At 40.5% G+C, this 25,378-nt stretch overlaps 1 protein-coding gene across 2 annotated transcripts in view; it reads left to right on the forward strand.

Moving 5' to 3' along the window:
* LOC110521537 (ephrin type-B receptor 1) overlaps window positions 1-25,378 on the forward strand; it is a 182,206-nt gene that overhangs the window by 29,889 nt on the left and 126,939 nt on the right. For both annotated transcript variants that reach the window (XM_036968882.1, XM_021599141.2), the window contains exon 2: window positions 19,495-19,559. In XM_036968882.1, coding sequence (XP_036824777.1) covers window positions 19,503-19,559 — 57 coding nt within the window. In that variant the 5' untranslated portion in view covers window positions 19,495-19,502. The remainder of the gene's footprint in view (window positions 1-19,494; window positions 19,560-25,378) is intronic.

Below are 25,378 nucleotides of genomic sequence, written 5' to 3' on the forward strand. Positions count from 1 at the left end.
AGAGAGAGAGTGAGGGATACTGATTGTCTGTGTGCTGTATCTTTCTGGGCCGGAGCCTTTCGTAGACCAGGAGAATGTATCACAGGCCAGGGGTTATATCACCACTTATCTCCAGCGCCCCAAACAACACTATCAGCAGTACTCTCATCCACCAAGACTCTCCCACTGACCACAGAGCTGTATGTCTGCCAACAATTTCAATTCCCATCTCTGTCATAAACACCATTTTCGCTTTTCTCTCTCTTTGTTTCTTATTCCAACAACACTGAAATTATAGTTCTGGGGTTTGTCATATGCGGTATTGAAGTACTCTCTGCTTTCTGTGCATAAAGCCTATAGTGTTGTTTGATGCATTACTTCCATAGTAAGTTCTCCCTTACAGAGTTGCTTTTCATAATTGTTTTTGTGGAAACCTAGTAGGCCCACTTGCAGCCCAGGGTCTGTTAAACATAGTCCAGGAAGCAGAAAAGCGAAACACTTAACTTGACATACCTGCAAAATGACACCACAGCCGATAGCAAAACACTGACAAACTACTGCATCTGCCAATGTGTAACCAGACTAATTAGCCATACCTGAGTTTCTGTGAGGAGTAGTGAAGTGTGTTTGATGGTCTGATGAGAGAAATAGGGGAATAGTGTACTGTGGGACTTAAAACCCTTCATTATTTATGTTTGCTGCGAGAAGTAGCTGTCCTCCAGGCAGCTGAGCTGCATGTACAGTGGATGTTTAAAGGGCCAAAGATTGTTCAACTGTAAAATATATATATATATATATATATATATATATATATATATATATATATATATTCATATATATTCACACACAAAAACACCTGTATAAAAGCAGGCATCAATTTGCTCAAATCGACTTCAACATATTCCGTTTTCCTCCAGTGGCTTCAATTTCTTCAGGATATGTTTCCACTGTATATAAAAATAATGCTTTTGCAAAGTCACATCGAATCTATCATAACCATACCGTACATAAGTAAAAAGAGAAAATACCAGAAAACAGTCTGAACCAAGCTTTCGGGGTCATGATAAGAGATCAGGAGAAGTCGGATCACACACCAGCCCCAGGTTCTTTACCCTGGCTTTGTTTAGAATGCTTTTCCCTGTTCTGTTCCGCTCCACATCCCTGCCTCTCCTGGCTTGGCCTGCTTCCAAAGTAAACAGTCCTAGTTCTGCTTTAAGCCAGTAAACTGATAAAATGCTAAAAAAACGCTAGTGTAGCGTTGTGATTTAGTGAGAATTCGAGAGAGAGAGCCAGAGAGAGTCAGCGAGAGCCAGAGAGAGTGAGAAAGAGAGAAGCAATTTATTTTGGTTGGAATATTCACATTGTCTAAAGGTTAATGTGCCAATAACGCCCGGCTAATGCAGGTGATGTGTGTATGTTGTGCCACTGACATTCAGGTGGGGAATTACAGCACCAGACTTAATTATACTCAGTAAAGGGCAGACAGAGGTGGTTAGTTAATCTGCAAAGTTTTTTCACTGGCTGTTAGATAATGTTGTTTTTGCTAAGGTTATGTTCGGTGGAGATAAACCACTGTTTTGGGAGAAGAATATCTGTGAGAATAAAAACAAACAAATAAACAAGCATAGAATGGAATTTACAATCTGACCTAGTTACTCATGTTGGATGTTTCAGCTCATACCATCAGAATGACTACATGTGGAAGTATCACAACCTAATATCCAACTTAGCAGCTCATGTTTCCATGTTTTGAGCTCCCTCTCTTGTCCTTGATGAATCCTTTATTTATTTTTATTTCAAATCAAATTTATTTATATAGCCCTTCGTACATCAGCTGATATCTCAAAGTGCTGTACAGAAACCCAGCCTAAAACCCCAGACAGCAAGCAATGCAGGTGTAGAAGCACGGTGGCTAGGAAAAACTCCCTAGAAAGGCCAAAACCTCGGAAGAAACCTAGAGAGGAACCAGGCTACGTGGTGTGGCCAGTCCTCTTCTGGCTGTGCCGGGTGGAGATTATAACAGAACATGGCCAAGATGTTCAAATGTTCATAAATGACCAGCATGGTCAAATAATAATAAGGCAGAACAGTTGAAACTGGAGCAGCAGCACAGCCAGGTGGACTGGGGACAGCAAGGAGTCATCATGTCAGGTAGTCCTGAGGCATGGTCCTAGGGCTCAGGTCCTCCGAGAGAGAGAAAGAAAGAGAGAAAGAGAGAATTAGAGATTTCACCTTTATTTAACCAGGTAGGCCAGCTGAGAACAGGTTCTCATTTACAACTGCGTCCTGGCCAAGATAAAGCAAAGCAGTGCGACAAAAACAACACAGAGTTACACATAAACAAACGTACAGTCAATAACACAAAAGAAAACAAGAAAAATCTATGTACAGTGTGTGCAAATGTAGAAGAGTCGGGAGGTAGGCAATAAATAGGCCATAGAGGCAAAATAATTACAATTTGGCATTATTACTGGAGTGATAGATGTGCAGATGATGTTCCTTCCTCAGAGAGCCGCAGGGCTACATAAGGTTAAGCTAGTCTGCTGCTCAGGACACATAATAGGAATCAACCTGAGGGGAATATGAGTGTTAGGATGATCCCGAGTGCAGTTTGATGCTGCTGCATCATGACAGATACATATATTTAAGCAATAAGGCCCAAGGAGGTGTGGTATATGGCCAATATAACATGGCCAAGGGCTGTTCTTAGGCACGATACGAAGTGCCTGGATACAGCCCTTAGTTGTGGTATATTGGCAATATACCACAAACCACCGAGGTTCCTTCTTGCTGTTACAAACTGGTTTCCAACATAATTAGAATAGTAAACAAGTAATTTTGTGTCATACCCATGGTAAATTGTCTGATATACAATGGCTTTCAACAAATCAGCATCCAGGAGCCAAACTACCCAGTTTATAAATAATAATAATAACCTTAGGCAAAGTCACAACACCGCGGTTTACATTCTAACCACAACATGCATGTGCTAACCTGTTTGTTATTGTGGCGGAAACATGCCATGATTGCCTGTGGTGCAGGTTTACCCCTCACTACTAATGAGGGCAGAGAGCGGGTACCATGAGGTCGACTGATTATGATTTTTCAACACCGATACCGATTATTGGAGGACCAAAACAGCCGATTCCGATTACTCTGCCGATTTATTTTAAAATGTATTTGTGATAATGACAATTACAACAATACTGAATGAACACTTTTTAACTTAATATAATACATCAATAAATTCAATTTAGCCTCAAATAAATAATGAAACATGTTCAATTTGGTTTAAATAATGCAAAAACAAAGTTTTGGAGAAGAAAGTAAAAGTGCAATATGTGCCATGTAATAAAGCTAACGTTTAAGTTCCTTGCTCAGAACATGAGAACATATGAACGCTGGTGGTTCCTTTTAACATGAGTCTTCAATATTCCCAGGTAAAAAAAAATGCCAAATCCGTGTCCAAAAATACAGATTTCCGATTGTTATGAAAACTTGAAATTGTCCCTAATTAATCGGCCATTCCGATTAATCGGTTAACCTCTAATATGTGTATCATCTGACTGTAGAGAGGAGAGTGTCTTGTGTGAAGTGGTCGTGTGAATGTATACTGTATGTCCGAATAAAGGATTAGAGGTGGATGGAGAAAGTTTCTCCCCTGGTCTGAATCCCAATCTTTCTCTCCACTATATCCAATTCTCTCAATCGCTCTCTCTCTCTCTCTCTCCTTCTTTTTCCTTACATATATCAATTATCAATCATTGAGGACAGTGTCGTACGGGTTTGGCTGGTGTAGGCAGTCATTGTAAATAAGAATTTGTTCTTAACTGACTTGCCTAGTTAAATAAAGGTTAAATAAAAAATAAAAAAATAAAAAATTCAGCAAAACCAGGATTCCCTATGATTTCATACAGTAGCACACTGTGGAAGTCCTGCTACAGTATATTTTGAGTCTTTGTACCTGCTCAAAGTGTTTGCCTTGAGAACCTTATAGTTAATGTGTTTACCCACAGCAAGTGTGCAAACCAGACTGAAATGGGTGATAGGCGTCACCAAGAAGAGGTATTGGGAGTCTGTTATCAAAAGAAAAACAGTGCTCTGTGGACTAAGGAGTGAAATGGAAATGGGAAACAATAAGAAAAGAACACTGAACTCCTCTGTGTTTTCCATCTCTACTGTAAATAGGCTGGCTGACTTTCATGTTACCTTCTATGGCAAAATAACAGTGATTTTCTGCTGTTATGTATCAGAGTTTCAACTACATCTTGGTCCTCACAGGGTAGGCTACTGGCTTCACTTAGTGGACATACTGAGAAGGGGCTGAACCAAGCACTGAACACAACAGTTACCTGCTGGGTATCTTGACCACTTATTTTGCTGTGTATGTTATTGATAGTGGCTTATACACTTTTGGGAGAGGCAGAACTATTACATCATAATACACCATGGCTGATTTACATCAACAGAAGGCCTATATTATAATACCACAAGTCCATGACCCTATTTAAGAGACATGACTAGTTAATAGGATGAGAGATACACATACTTTGCAGATGTTATTGTGGGCGTAGCGAAGTGCTTGTTCCTAGCTACAACAGTGCAGTAGTATCTAACAATTCCCAACAATACACACAAATCTAAAAGTAAAATAATGGAATTAAGAAATATATAAATATTAGGATGAGCAATTTTAGAATGGCTTTGACAAAAATACAGTAGAATAGAATACAGTATATACATATGAAATGAGTATGTAAACATTATTAAAGTGACTAGTTACATTATTACAGTGACTAGTTACATTATTACAGTGACTGACTAGTGTTCCATTGTTATAGTCACTAGTGTTCCATTATTACAGTGACTAGTGTTCCATTATTACAGTGACTAGTGTTTCATTATTACAGTCACTTGGGTTCCATTATTAAAGTGACCAGTGATTCCTTCTTAATATCCTTTTAGTAAATCCATTTAACCATGAGAGAATATCACAATACCTTTATCACAGCAGGCTAAGGCTGCAGTTTTATGTTTTAAATCCTTTCTCATTTTGGCAGTTTAGCAACTTTAATCCAGCTTTGAATAGATGTTGTTTTATTGGTGCGTTATCAATGTGAAAATACAGGGATATTTCCCAGTGAATAATAGCTCCGTGTGTGATGGTGTTGCGTGAAATGTCTGCTGGCAACCTATTACCTGAGATAAAAAGAGCGATTGGAGGCAGCTGTCAAGCTCAACTTGTTTACCTCAGTTGATGAAATGTGTCACTCACTCTGACTGACAGTTACATTTCCCATGTAAACAATATGTGAGCATGAATGTGGCCCTTTGCACAAATATCACGATTCCCAGGTGTGATGTTTGTGTGATCTTGTGCTAGTGAACACACACACAGGACACTTTCTCTCACACACCTATAATCCTGTCCAGTGGTCTGAACCTTGTCTCATCCTCTCTCTCAGTGTATACAGTAAACAGAGACATCTCTTTATTGCTGAGTGTGTTTACTGTGGTTATTAAAGGTTGTCAGCAGCCAGGCTAGCAGCTTACAGTTATGTCTCATCAGATTGATGGCTGTCTGGATAGGGGCCTGTGGGGATCACATCTAAATCGAGAGAACAGAGAGAACAGAGAGAGAGAGACTCACATGCCTCTCTCTCAGGGTAAGAAGAGAGGATAGATTTTAGACTGGCCGAGGGAAAGAAAAGATTTAGAGGAGGAGTATTGTTTTGTTTTTGAGTGACTGTAGGGGTGTATGGTCACAAAGGACTAATTCTTCCTGAGTGGACGTGAAGTGTTTACAGAGGTGGAAACATACCCTCACTGGGGAACCTCGGCAGCCAGCTGCTCGGAGTCAAGTTTGCCCTAGAGATACTGATCGAGACATACTGTAGCCTTGCTCAGAGCCAGAGGACCTTCATGCTGCTCCACTAGGGGAGTTCAGGCCACCATTGGCCCTCAGTCATAGGGCACATTGACAGGCCCCTACCTCAGCTAACAGCTGCCCAGAGTCAGATTTCTGCCTGAGAGGAGAATCTCAGCACTCTAGCCTGTCTGTCTAGGAAGGCATGGCTATCCCAGTAGTGATAGACCTCTGATTCTTCAAGCAGCTGCTGTGAGTTAAGTTTACCTCTACCCGTACAGTACCAAACATACTGTATGTCCTCCACATCTCTCTACCTCCATATTCCTTGAAACTCACTACTTCATCCTAGCCATTGTTTTCCTCAGCCCCTCATTCTCACATATCACATGACTGGTGACCTTTTTACCACCTCAGTCCAAATACCTATGATACCCACAGGCACACACCTGTCTCAGTCAGCCCATAGCAAGGGTAACCCATTTAAAACATTTATTTTACCTTTATTTAACTAGGCAAGTAAGTTACGAACAAATTCTTATTTTCAATGACTGCCTAGGAACAAACAGCGGGTTAACTGCCAAGTTCAGGGTCTGATTTGTACCTTGTCAGCTCAGGGATTCGATCTTGCAACCATTCAGCTACTAGTCCAACGCTCTAACCACTAGGCTACTTGCCACCCCACAAGGGTAACCCAACACGACAGGTAAGGTAAATGTGCCATACCCATAGGGTAACATTAGCCACCTGTCAGTTACATTACATGTAACACATGCCCCAAGTACACATTTATTTTCATGATACAAGTATGCTTATAACAGATGTCAGAGTTCCAACTCACTCACTGCTGAGTTTATTCTTAAAGGAGATACAAAAACGGTTTCTTTTGACCATGAGGGACATTTTCAACCTCTTAACCATTTTGCTTCAAATCCCCCCAAACACTCAACACACTGCCATTTCACCTGGAGTGTCCGTGAGGTGTTTTCCACAAGTGAGCCAGCTTGCCCTTCTGCACTGCCACTCAAGTGGTCTTGGTGGCCCCTGGCCATATCGTATTTAAACTCCAGAGTCCAGGCATTTTTACACAGGGCTAGCGCATGTCGGACAACCACTCTTGAAAAACACAGTTGTCACCAACAGGCTGTTCGGGCAGTGACATTTGGTCAGCACTTCACTCCAGTAGCATTGGTAGCACGTAGCGCTGTCAACAGAGTGGAGGGAGCTCTGCTCAGTGCACTGGATACGACAGAGAGACAATGTTGTTCAGTTGTCTACTCAATAGCCTGTCAACACTTTACTTCACTCCCAGTCAACACACACTGTATCAGAAATACTTACAAGGACTTGGAGAATGTGGTTTGTCAGCTGGAATGATAATTCAATAGTCTGATAGGATTTATTTTCTGTCCTCCCAATTTGAGAGAACATGATTAATATATGTCTTCTTCTTTCCTCCACTTTCCCCCTTCCCTCTAAGTAACTCTGAAGAATTCCTCACAGGAGCTTATTAAGATCTGTGCCTATGGCCAGATGTCAATGGGTCTCCTACAGCAGGCAGGCAGGCATACTGTGTTGAATATATGTATCTTGTATATTCTCCCATGGGGCTGTATGTTCTGTAGAGCTTCTGTTTCAGGTTACAACGCATCTATATATACTTCTCTCCATGGTCCCTGTGTTGTGTTGGATGTGGATAGCAGTATACCTCTGTCTCTCCCACTGTTCCTTACCTTAAGAGTACCTTTCAGACTCCTATTGTTCCGGTTCTTTAGGGCCATGTCACAATGTGCCTCAGGAGTCAAAACATCCTCCAGACATATCTGTCTGAGTATAGTTGTTTTCCGGAATATATCATTCAAATAAGTGTGTGTGTGTGTGTGTGTTTTTATATTTTGTCTGTTTAATGTGAGACTAGCCCCGAAATGGAGCTAGCCTACTGCTCTGGGAGGCCGAGTGAGGATGTGCTTGTCTCCTGCAGAAGGCCAGACATGTTGTTTATAATAAACTCCCTTGTTACAGAGAGAGGGATTGATTATGAAAGAGATGGTGTGAGAGCAAGGGTCTCATCCCCTCCACTCACACAGGGAAATCATTTGTGGCTGGTATTGTTCTGAGTCTAATTCCTGGCTAACAGCTTCAAGGTGGTCGTGGCTAGATGGGATCCAGTTTTTGTCAAATTAACGTCAGATTTGACTTTTCGTGGTAGGTTAGGAGAACTTACACAGCAGGTTAGGAAAATTAACATTGTCATGTTAAGAGATTTAGGTTAGGAGTAGCTAAAATGCAAAGAACATCTACTTTAAGTTAATTTGACAAAATATGGATCCCTTCTAGCCCTTCCTGTTGGGGTGTGTCAGCAAAGATGGATGCTTGCAATTAGCTTTAACCCCATTTCCGTGAGCTACTATCTGAAGCCAGGCTTTTTAAATTACGAGTCAGTTATATACCCCATGCACAGAGTAGGCCATAAGTTATGATCCCTTCTGCTAATATTTGGTGTAAGTGTAAGGCATGAAAGGTTTTGGTCTCAATGGGGACCTTTGCTTTTTATCTCTCTCTCACCAGTAACATAGCATTACTTATTTCTGTTCAGAATGACTGTTCACCTGCTCTGTTGGAGCTTTTACCAGAGCTCTTCAGCCCTGCTCAGTGGATCAGCAGGTAATTGAGCTGTCATCTCCTCAAGTCAAATATGAGGCAGGCAGACGCCACAGGCAGACGCCACAGTCAGAGCATGTTTAAATATCGAGTCAGAACTATACATTTGGAGAACTGACTGCAATTACAATGGAATCTAGGGTGTCAAGTCCTGGTGAATTCAGAATGTAACTACCTGCGATTCTATTCTCGCCTGTTCCTGTGAGTCCTGTGAGATAATGACGTCTACACAGAGCAATGAGGGAGCCAGTAACAGGCCTGTAATGGAGTCCATAATGTGTTGCAACTAAGAGTTGTGTATGGATGCCAAGTCTCAGTAGGCTTTGTACTGGGTTATAGTGCAGACTTCATCAAGCTGTAATAAGGTCAGTCTCTCCTCAGCTAATATACAGCATGTACTGAGGCAAAGCTGTGTGCAAACTACCACAGGAGCCATAGAATAGAGTCTGCTGCAATACTCAATTTACCCAATGATGAATATGTAATGGCATGGACAAAAATAGAAAGAGCTATAACTAGAATGTGCGATTCAATCATGAAAGCAGTTCAAAGGAGTTCACCATCATTTTTGGTGAAATCATTGTAAAATGCACATATCTTGTGAATTCATAGGGATGGAGTCTTCTGGAAGGTGCTTTGTCTCATGCTTTGGGCGGTCTGGTCTGTCTGTCGTCCATGTTCTCTCATGGCATGTCCATCCACGGCCTGTTCAACTCACTCAGAGCCCAGTCATTCCTCCAATCACTCTTTCAACAGCAGGAGTTCTACTGATGATATCTATGCAGGGAGAGGTACAGAGTGGGTCACCCCCTCTACACTCAATCATCTTGGGCAAGCAATCATTCACTACAGCAGGAGAGCCAAGATCTACACGAGATCACTTTTCACTATTCTCCACACGGATGATTCAGGTTTTAGGGTCTTATGGAAACATAGTTTTACACGTATATTGGAAGTGGTGCTAACCTTAGTCATCCTTCCTGATTCCTCTGGTGTTCTACGTTGGTGTTTGTATTTGCAGATGTCTCTCTCTCTACTAATGGCCAAAGTAGTCCTGCTGACCTTTCCTGTTTCAGACAAACTACCGTAGAGAAAGGTAATTAATTAGTGCCTGGAGAGCAGAAATGAATTCCACTGCATCGGTCCCACGTGTCCTCTACAAGGAGAACAGCAGCGCCTGGCACACGCTGCGTGTGTGTGTGTTTGTATGTGTGTGTGAAGGACAGTTTTGTCAATAGTTTAAGGAGGGAAGTATATTTCCCAACTCTGATTCAAACAGCAATTGTTTTGATCTCTGTTTATCTCAGCTGGAAACTTGGATGTACACTATATGCCAAACATGTTATGCTGTAGTTTATTCAAAGCATTGTTTGTTTTTGACAGAAGAAAGCGAAAGCGACAGAGAGAGAAAGCTAATGTCCCATGAGAGTAGTTTGCCTCACACTGCCTCCTCCCTGAAATCTCTTCACTCTAAACACAACGGGAACAGTTCCAGTCTTATAAACGTGTCACCCACACTGAGTTGGAATGGGATGGGGAATATAATTCCCTAGGTACAGCCTCTTCTTTACAGGCAGAGTCTCCACCAGTGGGATTTGACTTCGAATAACTAAATAAATGTTGGCGCACATTCTAGCAGGGTCAAGGGAGCGGTGTCACCACTGACTGGATAATGGTTTAATTAGCTCAGTCAGACTTTCCACCATAACCCAGTCTCCCCTGCCCAGTGCACTGCTACACAGTTAGGTATCTGTCCCTCCAACACAGCCACTAAAGTGAGAGCTCCCTCAGTACTGGGCTCATATGTATTCTCCTTCAGTACTCAAAATGTGATTCGTATGAAGCCTCCAGCGTATGGCTGACAATGTAGCCACTTACTATGATAGACAATTACATTTCATTTATGTTCTGCAGCACTATTTACAAAGTCATTTGTAAAGGAAGAATGTACAAACAGAGATAGAGGCTGATGTAAATGAGTGCGTATGCCCGTATTGTGCAAATGCTCTGAAGCCAATGTCAGTTATGAGATATATTTGAGAGATATCTAGATGACTGAAAAGAGAACACACACAGTGACAGTATTCAGTTATCAACCAATTCAAAACTAGTTCCTGTTTTTGGCCTCAAGTCATTCAGATCTACAGTTACTGTGAATGTGTTACATCAGTGATACAGTTACAGTCATATGTTTTGAGGCATTTAAACCATTGGTATCGAGGCTATAGTGACAGCTTTTGGGTGGGGTGAGACACTGTGAGTGTATTCTTTCACATTTGCCCTCCATCCATGATCAAGGCTTGTACCCCTCTGTGTTTGAATTGCACAAATCTATACTTTTGTTTGTTCCTACTGAGGGAAAAAGAAGGTTATGTTTGTTAGGGCACAGAGAGCGCTCTCGTCTACAGCTCTGCCCTGAATCCATGGGCAGTCGCCCAAAACAAATTTGATAAATCTATTGGGAAAATGTGCTTTCAGATATGTTGAACATAGTGTTGCACCTGTGATATGTTGTTAAGGCATATCTCTGAGCTGAGGTGAAGGAGATCAGAGGCTGATGGTTAATTAGCAGAATAGTTTTACATTTTACATCAAAGTCAATTAGCAGAGTGACTAAAGAGTGACTTACAGCAGTAAGTGCATGCATTTTCCCGTACTGGTCCCCTGTGGGATTCCAACCCACCACCCTGGTTTTGCAAGCGCCATGCTCTACCAACTGAGCCACAAGTTCAAGGCCACACTTCATATTATGTTAGTTGTGTCCATACATACAGTATTACTTGAACCCTCAACATCTGTCCTCACTGTGTCATAGATAAGACCAGTTTATGTAAAGATTTGAACTGAGTGAGTGATGACACTGGCCAACCGTCGCTGAACAAAGAGTTATTGATATTGTATCCATAAGAACCTCAGTGTTTCAGTGGGTCAGGATATTTAATCATGATTTCTGATTCCGCTGGCGTGCACAGACTATTGACTAAATGATGCATTTGTACAGCAGCATGCATTGATTGTCCATTCTATAAATACTTAGGCCAAACAGAATGATCTCTGGCCTTCTTTGCCCTCTCTACTGCCATCTCTCTTTTTCCAATTTCAACCTCCATGGTGGCTAAGGTTGTGGTTACATTTCTATTGAGGCAATCATCTGGACCATTAGATGTCCCACAGTAGCTGGTCATTTTGGCCAACCATAACAATTACAGTGTGTCATAGAAGGGTGTTTTGTCTGTGCATTATCTTTATCACACTTTCACCAAACCTGTGCACGTGTTAAACTTTTCCTGATAAGTGTCTTTACTTTGAACCTTCAGACTTTCAAAATGTTGATGGCACTCAAATCTGAGGTGACATACATCGTAAAAACAGAGAATATCTAGGACAAACAAAAACTTCAGATTGTGTGTAAATTGTATCTATACCTGAATAGTTTTTTTTTCTCATCCTGACAGGTATGTCTGAGGCGAATCACTGTGTGATCACCTTGTTGTGATGAGACATGATGGTGCTTTCATGGTGTAACATGTCATCCAGAGAACCCTGGCTCTATAAATAAGAAAGCCTACAAATAAATTGGGTCATGCTTGCCATTCTAAAAACAGATGCAGTTCAATAACACATTGTGACATAGAATACTTTTCATGTGTAAAAATCATCTTGAGACTGGTTGTCCTGTAATACAACTGATGTTGATAACAAATGCATCTGTCCTCATTTTGTGATGTTGCATTGTGGAATTCATATGCAGTGCCTTGCAAAAGTATTCAGACCACTTGGATTTCTTCACATTTTATTGTGTTACAACGTGGGATTAAAATGTATTTAATTGTCATTTTTTAAATGGATTCAATTGTCGAAGAGCGAAAAAAAAGTAATTTTTCCTTCATATAAATAAACAACTCATAAAAAGTATTCAGCCCCTTTGTTTAGGCAAGTCTACATTCATTCAAGAGTAAAATCAAGCTCAACAAATCACATAATAGGTTACATGGAGTCTGTGTGAAATAATATGGGTTGACATGATTTTTGAATGACTAACCCTTCCTCAGTCCCCCATACATACATATCGAATTTCAAGCACAGATTCAACTACAAAGATCAGGGAGCTTTTCGAAAGCTTCATAAAGAATGGCAGTGATTGGTAGATGGGTAAGAATTACAAATCAGACATTTAATATTCCTTTAAACATGGTCAAGTTTTTAACATTTGTTTTATGACCTTTATTTAACTCGGCAAGTCAGTTAAGAACAAATTCTTATTTTCAATGACGGCCTAGGAACAGTGGGTTAACTGCCTGTTCAGGGGCAGAACGACAGATTTTTACCTTGTACATTAATAATTATGTTGTGGATTATGTATTAAACCACCCAGACAAATCAAAGATACAGTCGGCCTTCTGAACTGAGCTGCAGGACAGGAAGGAAACTGCTCAGGGTTTAATGGCTGTGATGGGAGAAATCTCAGGGTGGATCAACAACATTGTAGTGTAAATGACCGAGTGAAAAGAAGAATACAAATATAAAGAATACAAATATTCCAAAACATTCATCTTGTATGCAACAATGCACAAAAGTAATACTGAAACAAACAAAACAGCAAATGAATACACTTTTTGGCCTAAATGAAAAAAAGCCTTATGTTTGAGGGCAAATCCAACACAACACATCACCACTGGTGGTCGCTGCATCATGGTATGGGTATGCTTGACATTTGCAAATACTGGGGAGTTTTTCAGGATAAAAAGAAACGGAATGGAGCTAAGCACAAGCAAAATCCTAGAGGAAAAATGACTTCAGTTTTCTTTTACACCAGAGACTGGGAGAGGAATTCAAATTTGAGCAGGACAATAACCTACAGCACAAGGCCAAATCTACACTGGAGTTGCTTACCAAGTAGACAGTGAATATTCCTTTGTGGCCAAAATACAGTTCTGAGAAAAAATTGCTTGGCAATCTATGGCAAGACTTGAAAATTGCTGTCTAGCCATGATCCCCAACATCTAGACAAAGCTTTGTACTTTGTAACACAATAAAATATGGAGAAATTGAAAGCGTCTGAATACTTTTGCAAGACACTGTAAATTGTATTGTGTTACTTGTTAGTTGTATAGAGATGTTTAAAGTATTGTTATCGAGTAGTAATACATTTTGTTGTTATATTGTTATGTGGTATTGCTGGCTCATGATTTGTCGTAATGTATCAGTGTAAGGTATTGGTAGCTGGATGCTGAATAAGTGTGCCATCATTGGAAAGTACAGATCAAATTATGACATAAAGAGCCATTGTGTTGAACACTGTGCAATGTTTAACAGGGAGAATAGCAGAATGGTGAACTTACTAAACGACTAGAGTTGACTGTGTGATGTTGGGTTGTTTCTTGTGTAAATATTTTTCGCCTGGATTTGAATGATTTGTATGTCACTGTGACAAATCATGTGCTGGGAAATGCTGGGAAATGGATTTACTTCAACACTGAACACAGATGTTAAGTTGTTCTGGCTCATTGTGTTCTCGTTGTCCTACCTTGCCTAACTGCATAGGAGGGATAATGTGACTGTGGTGTGGCTTGTTCTGTGGGTCTCTGTAAAGGCAGGGTCGGCATGGTTCCTTTCGTGATAAAGCCCATAACACTCCACTGACCGATGAGGCGTACCACATTTTCGCGGGTCCCTCACACAAGGTCTGAGCAATTCAACACATTTTGGCATGGGGCAATGATATTTTTTTCTCCGTTTTTGCAGCTAATCTCATGCTATTCTGCACATTTTGCCATGAGGCTGAGAGAAAATGTTGCTGTTTTAAAGGTAATTTCCTGTAATTCTACACATATTGCCATGGGCCAAAAGGAAAATGTTCAGTTTTATAGGTAATCTCATGCTATTCTACACATTTTACTATTAGGCTGAGAGAATTTAGCATTTTTTAAGATACATTTAACAGATAATGTCCTGTAATTCTAAACATTTTTGCCAGGGCTTATGACGTGTGCATATGTAATCTGGGGAAATGGTCTTGGAGTGTCTTGTCTACAACATCTATCCTGGATGTCAATCCAAAGTGCCTGTACTTCCATGCAGAAATCTGAGATTTCCTCTGATGATCTGCTAATTCTGAAGAAGCCATAATAGGATTAATGTGAAGCTTTGAGCTCAGTAAAAGTGAAAGGTACCCTGCGGCTGTCCCTGGACCTGCTCTCCTCTGCTCTGCTCTCCTCTACTCCACTGACTACAGAGAACAGCCTGTTCATTGAGACTAGGATTTAAGGATAAGTATCTGTTTACAGAGATAAAAAAAAAGACAGGATGGCATGATACTACCCTGACCAGTTTTCTGATAAGTGGGAGTGCATCAGTGTGGAGCACTGGTAGGAAGCTGAGTTGGTGTGAGAGTGAGGGGTACTTTTCTGCATTTTGCATGGTGCGGTTGGTTGGCAGGTGATTGGACCAGACACTCTCTCTGTAAAATGGCTGTTGTTGTCGACTGATGATTTGCCATGCTGCTTTTCACCCTCTGGCTTTATTGACTCCCAGAAAAATGGGGAAGGAGGAAGAGTGAAGAGATAGAGAGGAGACAGACAGATAGTCAGACAGACCCACAGACCAGTTGATATATTGGGGAAATGTTCTTCTTTGAACAAAGGGATGTGACTCCATGCCAACAAGGAGTGAGAGAGAGATTTGATTCTTATTATTTTCCTATTGTAAATATCCAAAGTAAGCTTTGGCAATTTGTACACTGTTACATCATGCCAATAAAGCGAATTGAAAATTGAGAGAGAAAGAGAGAGAACAATTGTTGTGGTGAAACGGCACCAATAAACAAAAATGTGCTGTTGTTGTGAATGTCCTTGAAGAATTTGGTGGCAGTTTGGTTGCAGTTTGCGGCACCGGTGTTTGTGTACTTGCTGATGCATTATCACGGACATGATCAATATTTCCCGGTACATCAATATTTAATGCACTCCTTCACAGAAATCACCCACCAATAACCTATTGATCAGTCCCAGGCTGAATATACTTTTAGACTGTGTGAAAACAAACACAGGGGCAGGAAAACAACATGATGTATTTACCAAGGGCAACCCTTTGAATGATGTCCACAGAGAATAGTTTGTTATATACTGTCCTGTATTTACTACACCTACACACTTATTCCCAAACAAGTGTAAGAAAACTTTGGAGCTGTGAGCATATTTGATGTTCCTGAAAACAGTAGGTCATGCAATACTTTTGGTTTGGCAAGTAAATCCTTCTTTCCATGTCTTTTTATTTGTGGTTATCTATCTATCTATCTATCTATCTATCTATCTATCTATCTATCTATCTATCTATCTATCTATCTATCTATCTATCTATCTATCTATCTATCTATCTATCTATCGTGCCTTGCGAAAGTATTCGGCCCCCTTGAACTTTGCGACCTTTTGCCACATTTCAGGTTTCAAACATAAAGATATAAAACTGTATTTTTTTGTGAAGAATCAACAACAAGTGCGACACAATCATGAAGTGGAACGACATTTATTGGATATTTCAAACTTTTTTAACAAATCAAAAACTGAAAAATTGGGCGTGCAAAATTATTCAGCCCCTTTACTTTCAGTGCAGCAAACTCTCTCCAGAAGTTCAGTGATGATCTCTGAATGATCCAATGTTGACCTAAATGACTAATGATGATAAATACAATCCACCTGTGTGTAATCAAGTCTCCGTATAAATGCACCTGCACTGTGATAGTCTCAGAGGTCCGTTAAAAGCGCAGAGAGCATCATGAAGAACAAGGAACACACCAGGCAGGTCCGAGATACTGTTGTGAAGAAGTTTAAAGCCGGATTTGGATACAAAAAGATTTCCCAAGCTTTAAACATCCCAAGGAGCACTGTGCAAGCGATAATATTGAAATGGAAGGAGTATCAGACCACTGCAAATCTACCAAGACCTGGCCGTCCCTCTAAACTTTCAGCTCATACAAGGAGAAGACTGATCAGAGATGCAGCCAAGAGGCCCATGATCACTCTGGATGAACTGCAGAGATCTACAGCTGAGGTGGGAGACTCTGTCCATAGGACAACAATCAGTTGTATATTGCCCAAATCTGGCCTTTATGGAAGAGTGGCAAGAAGAAAGCCATTTCTTAAAGATATCCATAAAAAGTGTTGTTTAAAGTTTGCCACAAGCCACCTGGGAGACACTCCAAACATGTGGAAGAAGGTGCTCTGGTCAGATGAAACTAAAATTGAACTTTTTGGCAACAATGCAAAACGTTATGTTTGGCGTAAAAGCAACACAGCTCATCACCCTGAACACACCATACCCACTGTCAAACATGGTGGTGGCAGCATCATGGTTTGGGCCTGCTTTTCTTCAGCAGGGACAGGGAAGATGGTTAAAATTGATGGGAAGATGGATGGAGCCAAATACAGGACCATTCTGGAAGAAAACCTGATGGAGTCTGCAAAAGACCTGAGACTGGGACGGAGATTTGTCTTCCAACAAGACAATGATCCAAAACATAAAGCAAAATCTACAATGGAATGATTCAAAAATAAACATATCCAGGTGTTAGAATGGCCAAGTCAAAGTCCAGACCTGAATCCAATCGAGAATCTGTGGAAAGAACTGAAAACTGCTGTTCACAAATGCTCTCCATCCAAGCTCACTGAGCTCGAGCTGTTTTGCAAGGAGGAATGGGAAAAAATGTCAGTCTCTCGATGTGCAAAACCGATAGAGACATACCCCAAGCGACTTACAGCTGTAATCGCAGCAAAAGGTGGCGCTACAAAGTATTAGCTTAAGGGGGCTGAATAATTTTGCACGCCCAATTTTTCAGTTTTTGATTTGTTAAAAAAGTTTGAAATATCCAATAAATGTCGTTCCACTTCATGATTGTGTCCCACTTGTTGTTGATTCTTCACAAACAAATACAGTTTTATATCTTTATGTTTGAAGCCTGAAATGTGGCAAAAGGTCGCAAAGTTCAAGGGGGCCGAATACTTTCGCAAGGCACTGTGTGTGTATATATATACACACACACACAGTGGGGCAAAACAAGTATTTAGTCAGCTACCAATTATGCAAGTTCTCCCACTTAAAAAGATGAGAGAGGCCTGTAATTTTCATCATAGGTACACTTCAACTATGACAGACAAAATGAGAAAAAAAATCCAGAAAATCACATTGTAGGATTTTGAATGAATTTATTTGCAAATTATGGTGGAATATAAGTATTTGGTCACCTACAAACAAGCAAGATTTCTGGCTCTCACAGACCTGTAACTTCGTCTTTAAGAGGCTCCTCTGTCCTCCACTCGTTACCTGTATTAATGGCACCTGTTTGAACTTATTATCATTATAAAAGACACCTGTCCACAACCTCAAACAGTCACACTCCAAACTCCACTATGGCCAAGACCAAAGAGCTGTCAAAGGACACCAGAAACAATATTGTAGACCTGCACCAGGCTGGGAAGACTGAATCTGCAATAGGTAAGCAGCTTGGTTTGAAGAAATCAACTGTGGGAGCAATTATTAGGAAATGGAAGACATACAAGACCACTGATAATCTCCCTTGATCTGGGGCTCCACGCAAGATCTCACCCCGTGGGGTCAAAATTATCACAAGAACGGTGAGCAAAAATCCCAGAACCACATGGGGGGACCTAGTGAATGACCTGCAGAGAGCTGGGACCAAAGTAACAAAGCCTACCATCAGTAACACACTACGCCGCCAGGGACTCAAATCCTGCAGTGCCAGACGTGTCCCCCTGCTTAAGCCAGTACATGTCCAGGCCCGTCTGAAGTTTGCTAGAGAGCATTTGGATGATCCAGAAGAAGATTGAGAGAATGTCATATGGTCAGATGAAACCAAAATATAACTTTTTGGTAAAAACTCAACTCGTCATGTTTGGAGGACAAAGAATGCTGAGTTGCATCCAAAGAACACCATACCTACTGTGAAGCATGGGGGTGGAAACATCATGCTTTGGGGCTGTTTTTCTGCAAAGGGACCAGGACGACTGATCCGTGTAAAGGAAAGAATGAATGGGGCCATGTATCGTGAGATTTTGAGTGAAAACCTCCTTCCATCAGCAAGGGCATTGAAGATGAAACGTGGCTGGGTCTTTCAGCATGACAATGATCCCAAATACACCGCCTGGGCAATGAAGGAGTGGCTTCGTAAGAAACATTTCAAGGTCCTGGAGTGGCCTAGCCAGTCTCCAGATCTCAACCCCATAGAAAATCTTTGGAGGGAGTTGAAAGTCCGTGTTGCCCAGCAACAGCCCCAAAACATCACTGCTCTAGAGGAGATCTGCATGGAGGAATGGGCCAAAATACCAGCAACAGTGTGTGAAAACCTTGTGAAGACTTGCAGAAAACGTTTGACCTCTGTCATTGCCAACAAAGGGTATATAACAAAGTATTGAGATAAACTTTTGTTATTGACCAAATACTTATTTACACCATAATTTGCAAATAAATTCATTAAAAATCCTACAATGTGATTTTCTGGATTTTTTTTCTAATTTTGTCTGTCATAGTTGAAGTGTACCTATGATGAAAATTACAGGCCTCTCTCATCTTTTTAAGTGGGAGAACTTGCACAATTGGTGGCTGACTAAATACTTTTTTCCCCCACTGTATGTATGTGTATATATATATATATATTACTATTACTGAAGAAGTGGAGAGTGGTGGTGATCGCTCATACTGTGTCTCTCAGTCAGTTTGACAGTAGTGAAATGTAATGAAATGTGTAGAGTGGGCTGATCTGTCTGATTTTGTCTGGCCCATTGGTTAAAGGGCTGATACACTTCCAGTAATGAGATATTTAAGATCTAGCTCATATCAATGGTTTTCAATGGACTGATAAGTAAAAATGGGCTTACACAAAAGTAATGGAATGAGGTGTTTTACAGTAACAGGTGTTTGCATTGGTAGTACTGTAGCAGAAATGTGTATTGAATCTCTCTCTCTCTCCCCTACAGAGACAGTGATGGACACGCGGACGGCCACAGCAGAGCTGGGTTGGATAGCGTATCCTGCCTCTGGGGTAAGAACACTCCACTTCATCTAGACCAGTGGTTCCCAAACCTTTTATAGTCCCGGGTCATACCCCTTCAAACATTCAACCTCCAGCTGTGTACCCCCTCTAGCACCAGGGTCTAATCTGTTTTTTTTGTTGCCATCATTGTAAGCCTGCCACACACACACACACACACACACACAGACACACACACACTATACAATACATTTATTATACACTTATTTTTGTCACAACCCGGCTCGTGGGAAGTGACAAAGAGCTCTTATAGGACCAGGGCACAAATAATAACATAATAATAATCAATAATTTTGCTCTTTATTTAGCCATCTTACATATGAAACCTTATTTGTTCATCAAAAATTGTGAATAACTCACCACAGGTTAATGAGAAGGGTGTGCTTGAAAGGATGCACATTACTCTGCAATGTTGAGTTGTATTGGAGAGAGTCTCAGTCTTACATCATTTTCCACATAGTCTGTGCCTGTATTTAGTTTTCATGCTAGTGAGGGCCGAGAATCTACTCTCACATATGTACGTGGTTGCAAAGGGCATCAGTGTCTTAAACAGCGCAATTTGCCAAGGCAAGAAACTCTGAGTGCAGTCCTATCCAGAAATCTGGCAGTGGCTTCTGATTAAATTACATTTTCACAGAACCGCTTGTTGCAATTTCGATGAGGCTCTCTTGTTCAGATATCGGTAAGTGGACTGGAGGCAGGGCTTGAAAGGGATAATGAATCCAGTTGTTTGTGTCGTCTGTTTCGGGAAAGTACCTGCATAATTGTGCTCACTCAGGTGCTTTGCTATATCACATTTGACATTATCCGTAAGCTTGAGTTCATTTGCACACAAAAATCATACAATGATAGAAAGATCTGTGTGTTGTCCTTGTTAATGAAGACATAAAAGAGCTCCAACTTAATCATAGCCTCAATTTTGTCCCGCACATTGAATATAGTTGCGGAGAGTCCCTGTAGTCCTAGATTCAGATCATTCAGGTGAGAAAAAACATCACCCAGATAGGTGTGAGAAACTCGTCATCATGCAAGTGGTCAGACAAGTGAAAATTATAGTCAGGAAAGAAAACTTTAAGCTCGTCTCTCAATTCAAAAAACGTATCAATACTTTGCCCCTTGATAACCAGCACACTTCTGTATGTTGTAAAAGTGTTACATGGTCGCTGCCCATATCATTGCATAATGCAGGAAATGCACGAGAGTTCAGGGGCTTTGCTTTAATAAAGTTAACCATTTTAACTGTTGTGTCCAAAACGTCTTTCATGCTGTCAGGCATTCCCTTGGCAGCAAGAGCGCCTCGGTGGATTCTGCAGTGTACCCAAGTGGCGTAGAAAGCAACTGTTTGCACGCGTGTTTCCATTCCACTACTGTATGTCTCCCTGTCATGGCTTTTGTTCCATCAGGACAGATACCAACATATCCATCAGTACAGATACCAACATATCTTGACCGCCAAAGCCCATTTGATGTCATAAAGCTACCCAGTACTTTAAAAATATCCTCTCCTGTTGTCCTGGTTTCCAGTGGTTTGCAGAAGAGGATGTCTTCCTTAATTGACCCCCCATAAACGTAACGGACATATACCAGGAGCTGTGCCAGGCCCTCCACGTCTATTGACTCATCCAGCTGTAACGCATATAATTGACTGACTTGTATGCGTAGCAGTAATTGTTTCAAAACATCTCCTGCCATGTCACTGATGCGTCGTGAAACAGTGTTGTTTGATGAAGACATTGTCTGTATAGTTTCTTTGGCCTTTCCCCCCAGCATTGTCCCAGCCATATCCGTGGCAGCAGGAATAATTAAGTCATCCACAATAGTATAGGACTTGCCTGTCCTAGCCATTCGGTAGCTCACCATATAAGACCCTTCTAGCCCATTCTTATTAATGGTATCTGTTGCTTTTATACATGTCTGGCTACTCGAAAAGTCATCTTTATTCACGCTCAGGCTTATTTTTCAAATTGTTATGTTCTGTTTCTAAATGTCTGTGTGAAGGTTTCCCGCGATAGAGTCTCGGTTAATGTGATTGGATGTTAATTATTTGACTAGGCTACCTGTATTTTACATTGTGTTGTTATTTCGCTGAACACTAAATGGTTACAGTTTATTTTTGGCAGTGAAACGAGGCTTCTCAGGCGAGAAATAAACCTCACTCAAATGTATAGCCTCGTTGTAAAATATAAATGTTCTGTTTGAAAATGTGAAGGAATTATTATAATTTTTTTAAATGGCCGTACCCCCGACTGCATTGCGCTTACCCCTGCTCTACACTATAGTTGCTTGTTATGTCACAAACAAAATTTAGGTGAACTATTAGAATTTTAGCAACCATGAAATGCCGGAGAGATTTCTGCATGGTACATCTGTAAGAAAGTGTTGTGAAAAAACTTCTGGGGGTTTCAGTGCACGTAAAAGGCAGCATCGTAACACGAAAAACGCTTATCTCATACAATCCATGATTTAGAAATGCAAATGGTTTGTAGCCTAAATATTGATTGATAAGGGCCTATGCAGAATATTTTCTTTGGAATTCTACCTTCATTTTCAATACTTTATTTATACAGATTACAAACAGGAGAGGCAATAACTGGTACATTTTGTTTGAAATGTACCCACTCAACCACACAGCCACATTGTAAGAAATTATTCTGGGGTTAATTGAAATTGACAACAACAACAAAAAATAACCAACATATACTTTATAAAAATGAATGCAAGTCATGCAGAGCCCGTTGGCTAGCGGTAACTGACCCAGCATAGACACCTCACCCCTCTCCCCACTGAAGACCGGGGTTAAATTCCTTGCTCCAACATTTTCATCTCTTTCTCCCACCTATCTGTATCTCTGTCATTTCAGAACTATCTCAAAGTGCCAAATACCCCAAAAGTAGATTTGATTTGATTTGTTCATTTCATTTTACCAAAATAATATAAGAATATATCCAACATAATATGTTGGTCAAAATGTAAGTGTCTTTCATAACCAACGAGAGAACATTTTGTGATTGAACTCATTGGAAGTCTGGTTTTTATCACCTTGCATTTCCTATCTTGCCAAGTGACTCTGTTTTTAGATGATTGTGGGTAATCGTTTTTTGAATTGACAATTCTGTCACATGTTGTATGCATGTTTGAAGAAAGAGAAGTATACTTCTATGTTAGTATTAAGCTTGTTGTGCCATGATGTGTAATTGACAGAGGTGGGACCAAGTCATTGTTTTACAAGTCACAAGTCAAGTCTTAGCACTCAAGTCCCAAGTCAAGAAAGACAAGTCCGAGTCAAGTCTCAAGTCAAGACCGTCAAATATCAAGTCAAGTCTCAAGTCCTAAACTTTGAGTTTCGAGTCCTAAACAGGTCATAATAGTCGTAATAGTATATTACATATTACAATAGTATATTACAATAGTATATTACACTTACGCAAATCATGAATGCTTTTAAAAATATCTATATATTTATTACTTTCCAAATAAACATTATATTTCCATGGAAATACATGGGTAGCCATGAGAAAGACACCCCTCCACTATCGAGGATCGCTATGGGGCGCAATCGGGCGATGTAGGCTTGTACACAATCGCCCAACCTTAACACACACACTCGCTCTGTGTGGTTACCGTAGGCTAACGTATGTCAATAGTTTTAGGAACAGCAGTAACATCAGGTAGGATTTAGGCTACCAACTGCCTAGCCAGTTGTAGCTCAATCTTGGATGCAATGATCACGTTCCCACACTGACTGACTGTGTGGAGGCTTATTGATTTAATGTTACATTAGCCTACATGATACACCAGTAAAGAAATAAAATATATAGCTGTTGGCTATATTAGCAGCTGTAGTTGGCTATATTTATGCAGCTTCAAATGTCTAACAAAGTTGGAAATTGTTGCGCCTCCGTCTGTAATTTTCTTCCTGCATGTTTTGCAAGTTGCAATCCATTTTTTGTTGATACAGCGTCGTCTTTATATCCGGAAATAATAATTTTGGGTCTCATCTTTCCAAGGGCTCCATCTGAATTCACCCGCCGACGTTCCACTGCTGTGCCACGCACAACCTTTTCTCAGCTGGCAGAATTTGATTGGCTGCTGTCCGATTCAAACTGTAAACCGTTAAATGAAGAGTTGATGAGCTGCACACTTTTTTAATAGCATCATTTTTAATATTTGGGCTTGGGGAGGGTATCAAGTCAGGTCGAGTCATAAGGCTCAAGTCCAAGTTAAGTCACGAGTCATTGGTGTTAAAGTCAATGTCGAGTTGCAAGTCCTCATATTTGTGACTCGAGTCTGACTCGAGTCCAAGTCATGTGACTCGAGTCCAAACCTCTAGTAATTGATAATGATAAACGGATATCAAAACCGTCAGGCAAATTGATATTCAATGAGGACAGCACCCATTCCCACATTTGTGATTGTCAATGGAAGAGGCAAGTGTAGAATCCTCAATTCTCACTGCCAGGTAGTGCTGGTGGTTTCAACACTGCTTGACAATGCCTGCTAAATTGGTAAATGATCAAATTCAGAAAACAATGTTAAACATTAAGAAGTTAAGAAGAAGAGATCTAATTCTGTATTAGACAGGATTCAAAACATGATGGTGTTTAAAAGCTTTAGAGAGAGGAAACAACATCAAATGAGAAGGTATCTAATTCTGCTCTAAGCAGGGCTTGAGTCACCTAAATAGATTTTTCAATATTTTCTGTTAGTGCTCCCAGTCACTGGCAAGGTGTTGCACAACACTTGATTAAGTGGTGTTACAACACACCATGCAATATTTAAAAATATCTCAGGATTATGTGTTTCAATACTCCAGTAAAGTTACGTTTTCCTCTCTTTGAAGATGTTGGCAGCTCAGTTGCCACTAGTTTTGGTGTTCCAAAGCACTTAATTTTAACAGTGTATTGTTGATAATTCCACCCGGAAGGATGCAGTTACACACATTGGTTATAATTTGATGCTTAGTCTAGGATATGTAATTCTTCAAATTTAAATTGTTACAAAAGCCACAAACAATCTCATTAAATCCCTGTTAACAATAAAACACTGTTAGGTCTAGTTATGTATTACTTGCTGAAGGAAAGTCACACTCAGTGACACTGAGTACACAACGCCAGCGCAGAGCTCAGAGCTACTACATTGAAGATGCTATCGGAGGAGACGATGACCCACTAGCATTGTGGAGAGGAAATTAAGGTTGTTTTCCACTCATGGCCAACGTTGCCTGAAAATATCTGTGCATCTCTGCAACAACCACTCCGTCTGAAAGTGTTTTTAGTACAGCAGGCACTATTGTCACTCAACTCCAAAGTCTTCTAAAACCAGAAAATGTGAATATGCTCGTTCTCCTTGCCAGAAACCTTTAGGTAGACCTAAGACATGCTAAAAAACAACTAGAACTTATTGTTCTTTATTGCAATTTATTATTTAATTTTAAATGAAGCCTATATTAAAATCCAGATGCATATTTTTCGAAAGACATATCCTATTGGATAGGCTAAAATATTTTGTCAAGCCTTGAAAAACTTACTTGCACTTGTTTGTTTTATTTGCGCTATTTCCTTACTTATTTTTTGTTTGCCACTGTATCTAAAAAAGTGGTAGTCTATATTTGAGCGTACCACACCCTGCTGAAAAAAAACAGCAGAGACCAGCATTGGAGGGTCATACTGGCGATCAGCCTTCACTGTGTTTTTGCTGGTGACCAGCCTTCGCTGTGTTTTGGAAACTGGAGACCAGCCTTTGCCTGAGCCACATACACAAACGTTATAACATTTGGGTTATGATCAGTTTATGGCTACTTCCCATATCTT

Source organism: Oncorhynchus mykiss, chromosome 30 (genome assembly GCF_013265735.2).
Source record: "Oncorhynchus mykiss isolate Arlee chromosome 30, USDA_OmykA_1.1, whole genome shotgun sequence".
Lineage (NCBI taxonomy): Eukaryota > Metazoa > Chordata > Actinopteri > Salmoniformes > Salmonidae > Oncorhynchus > Oncorhynchus mykiss.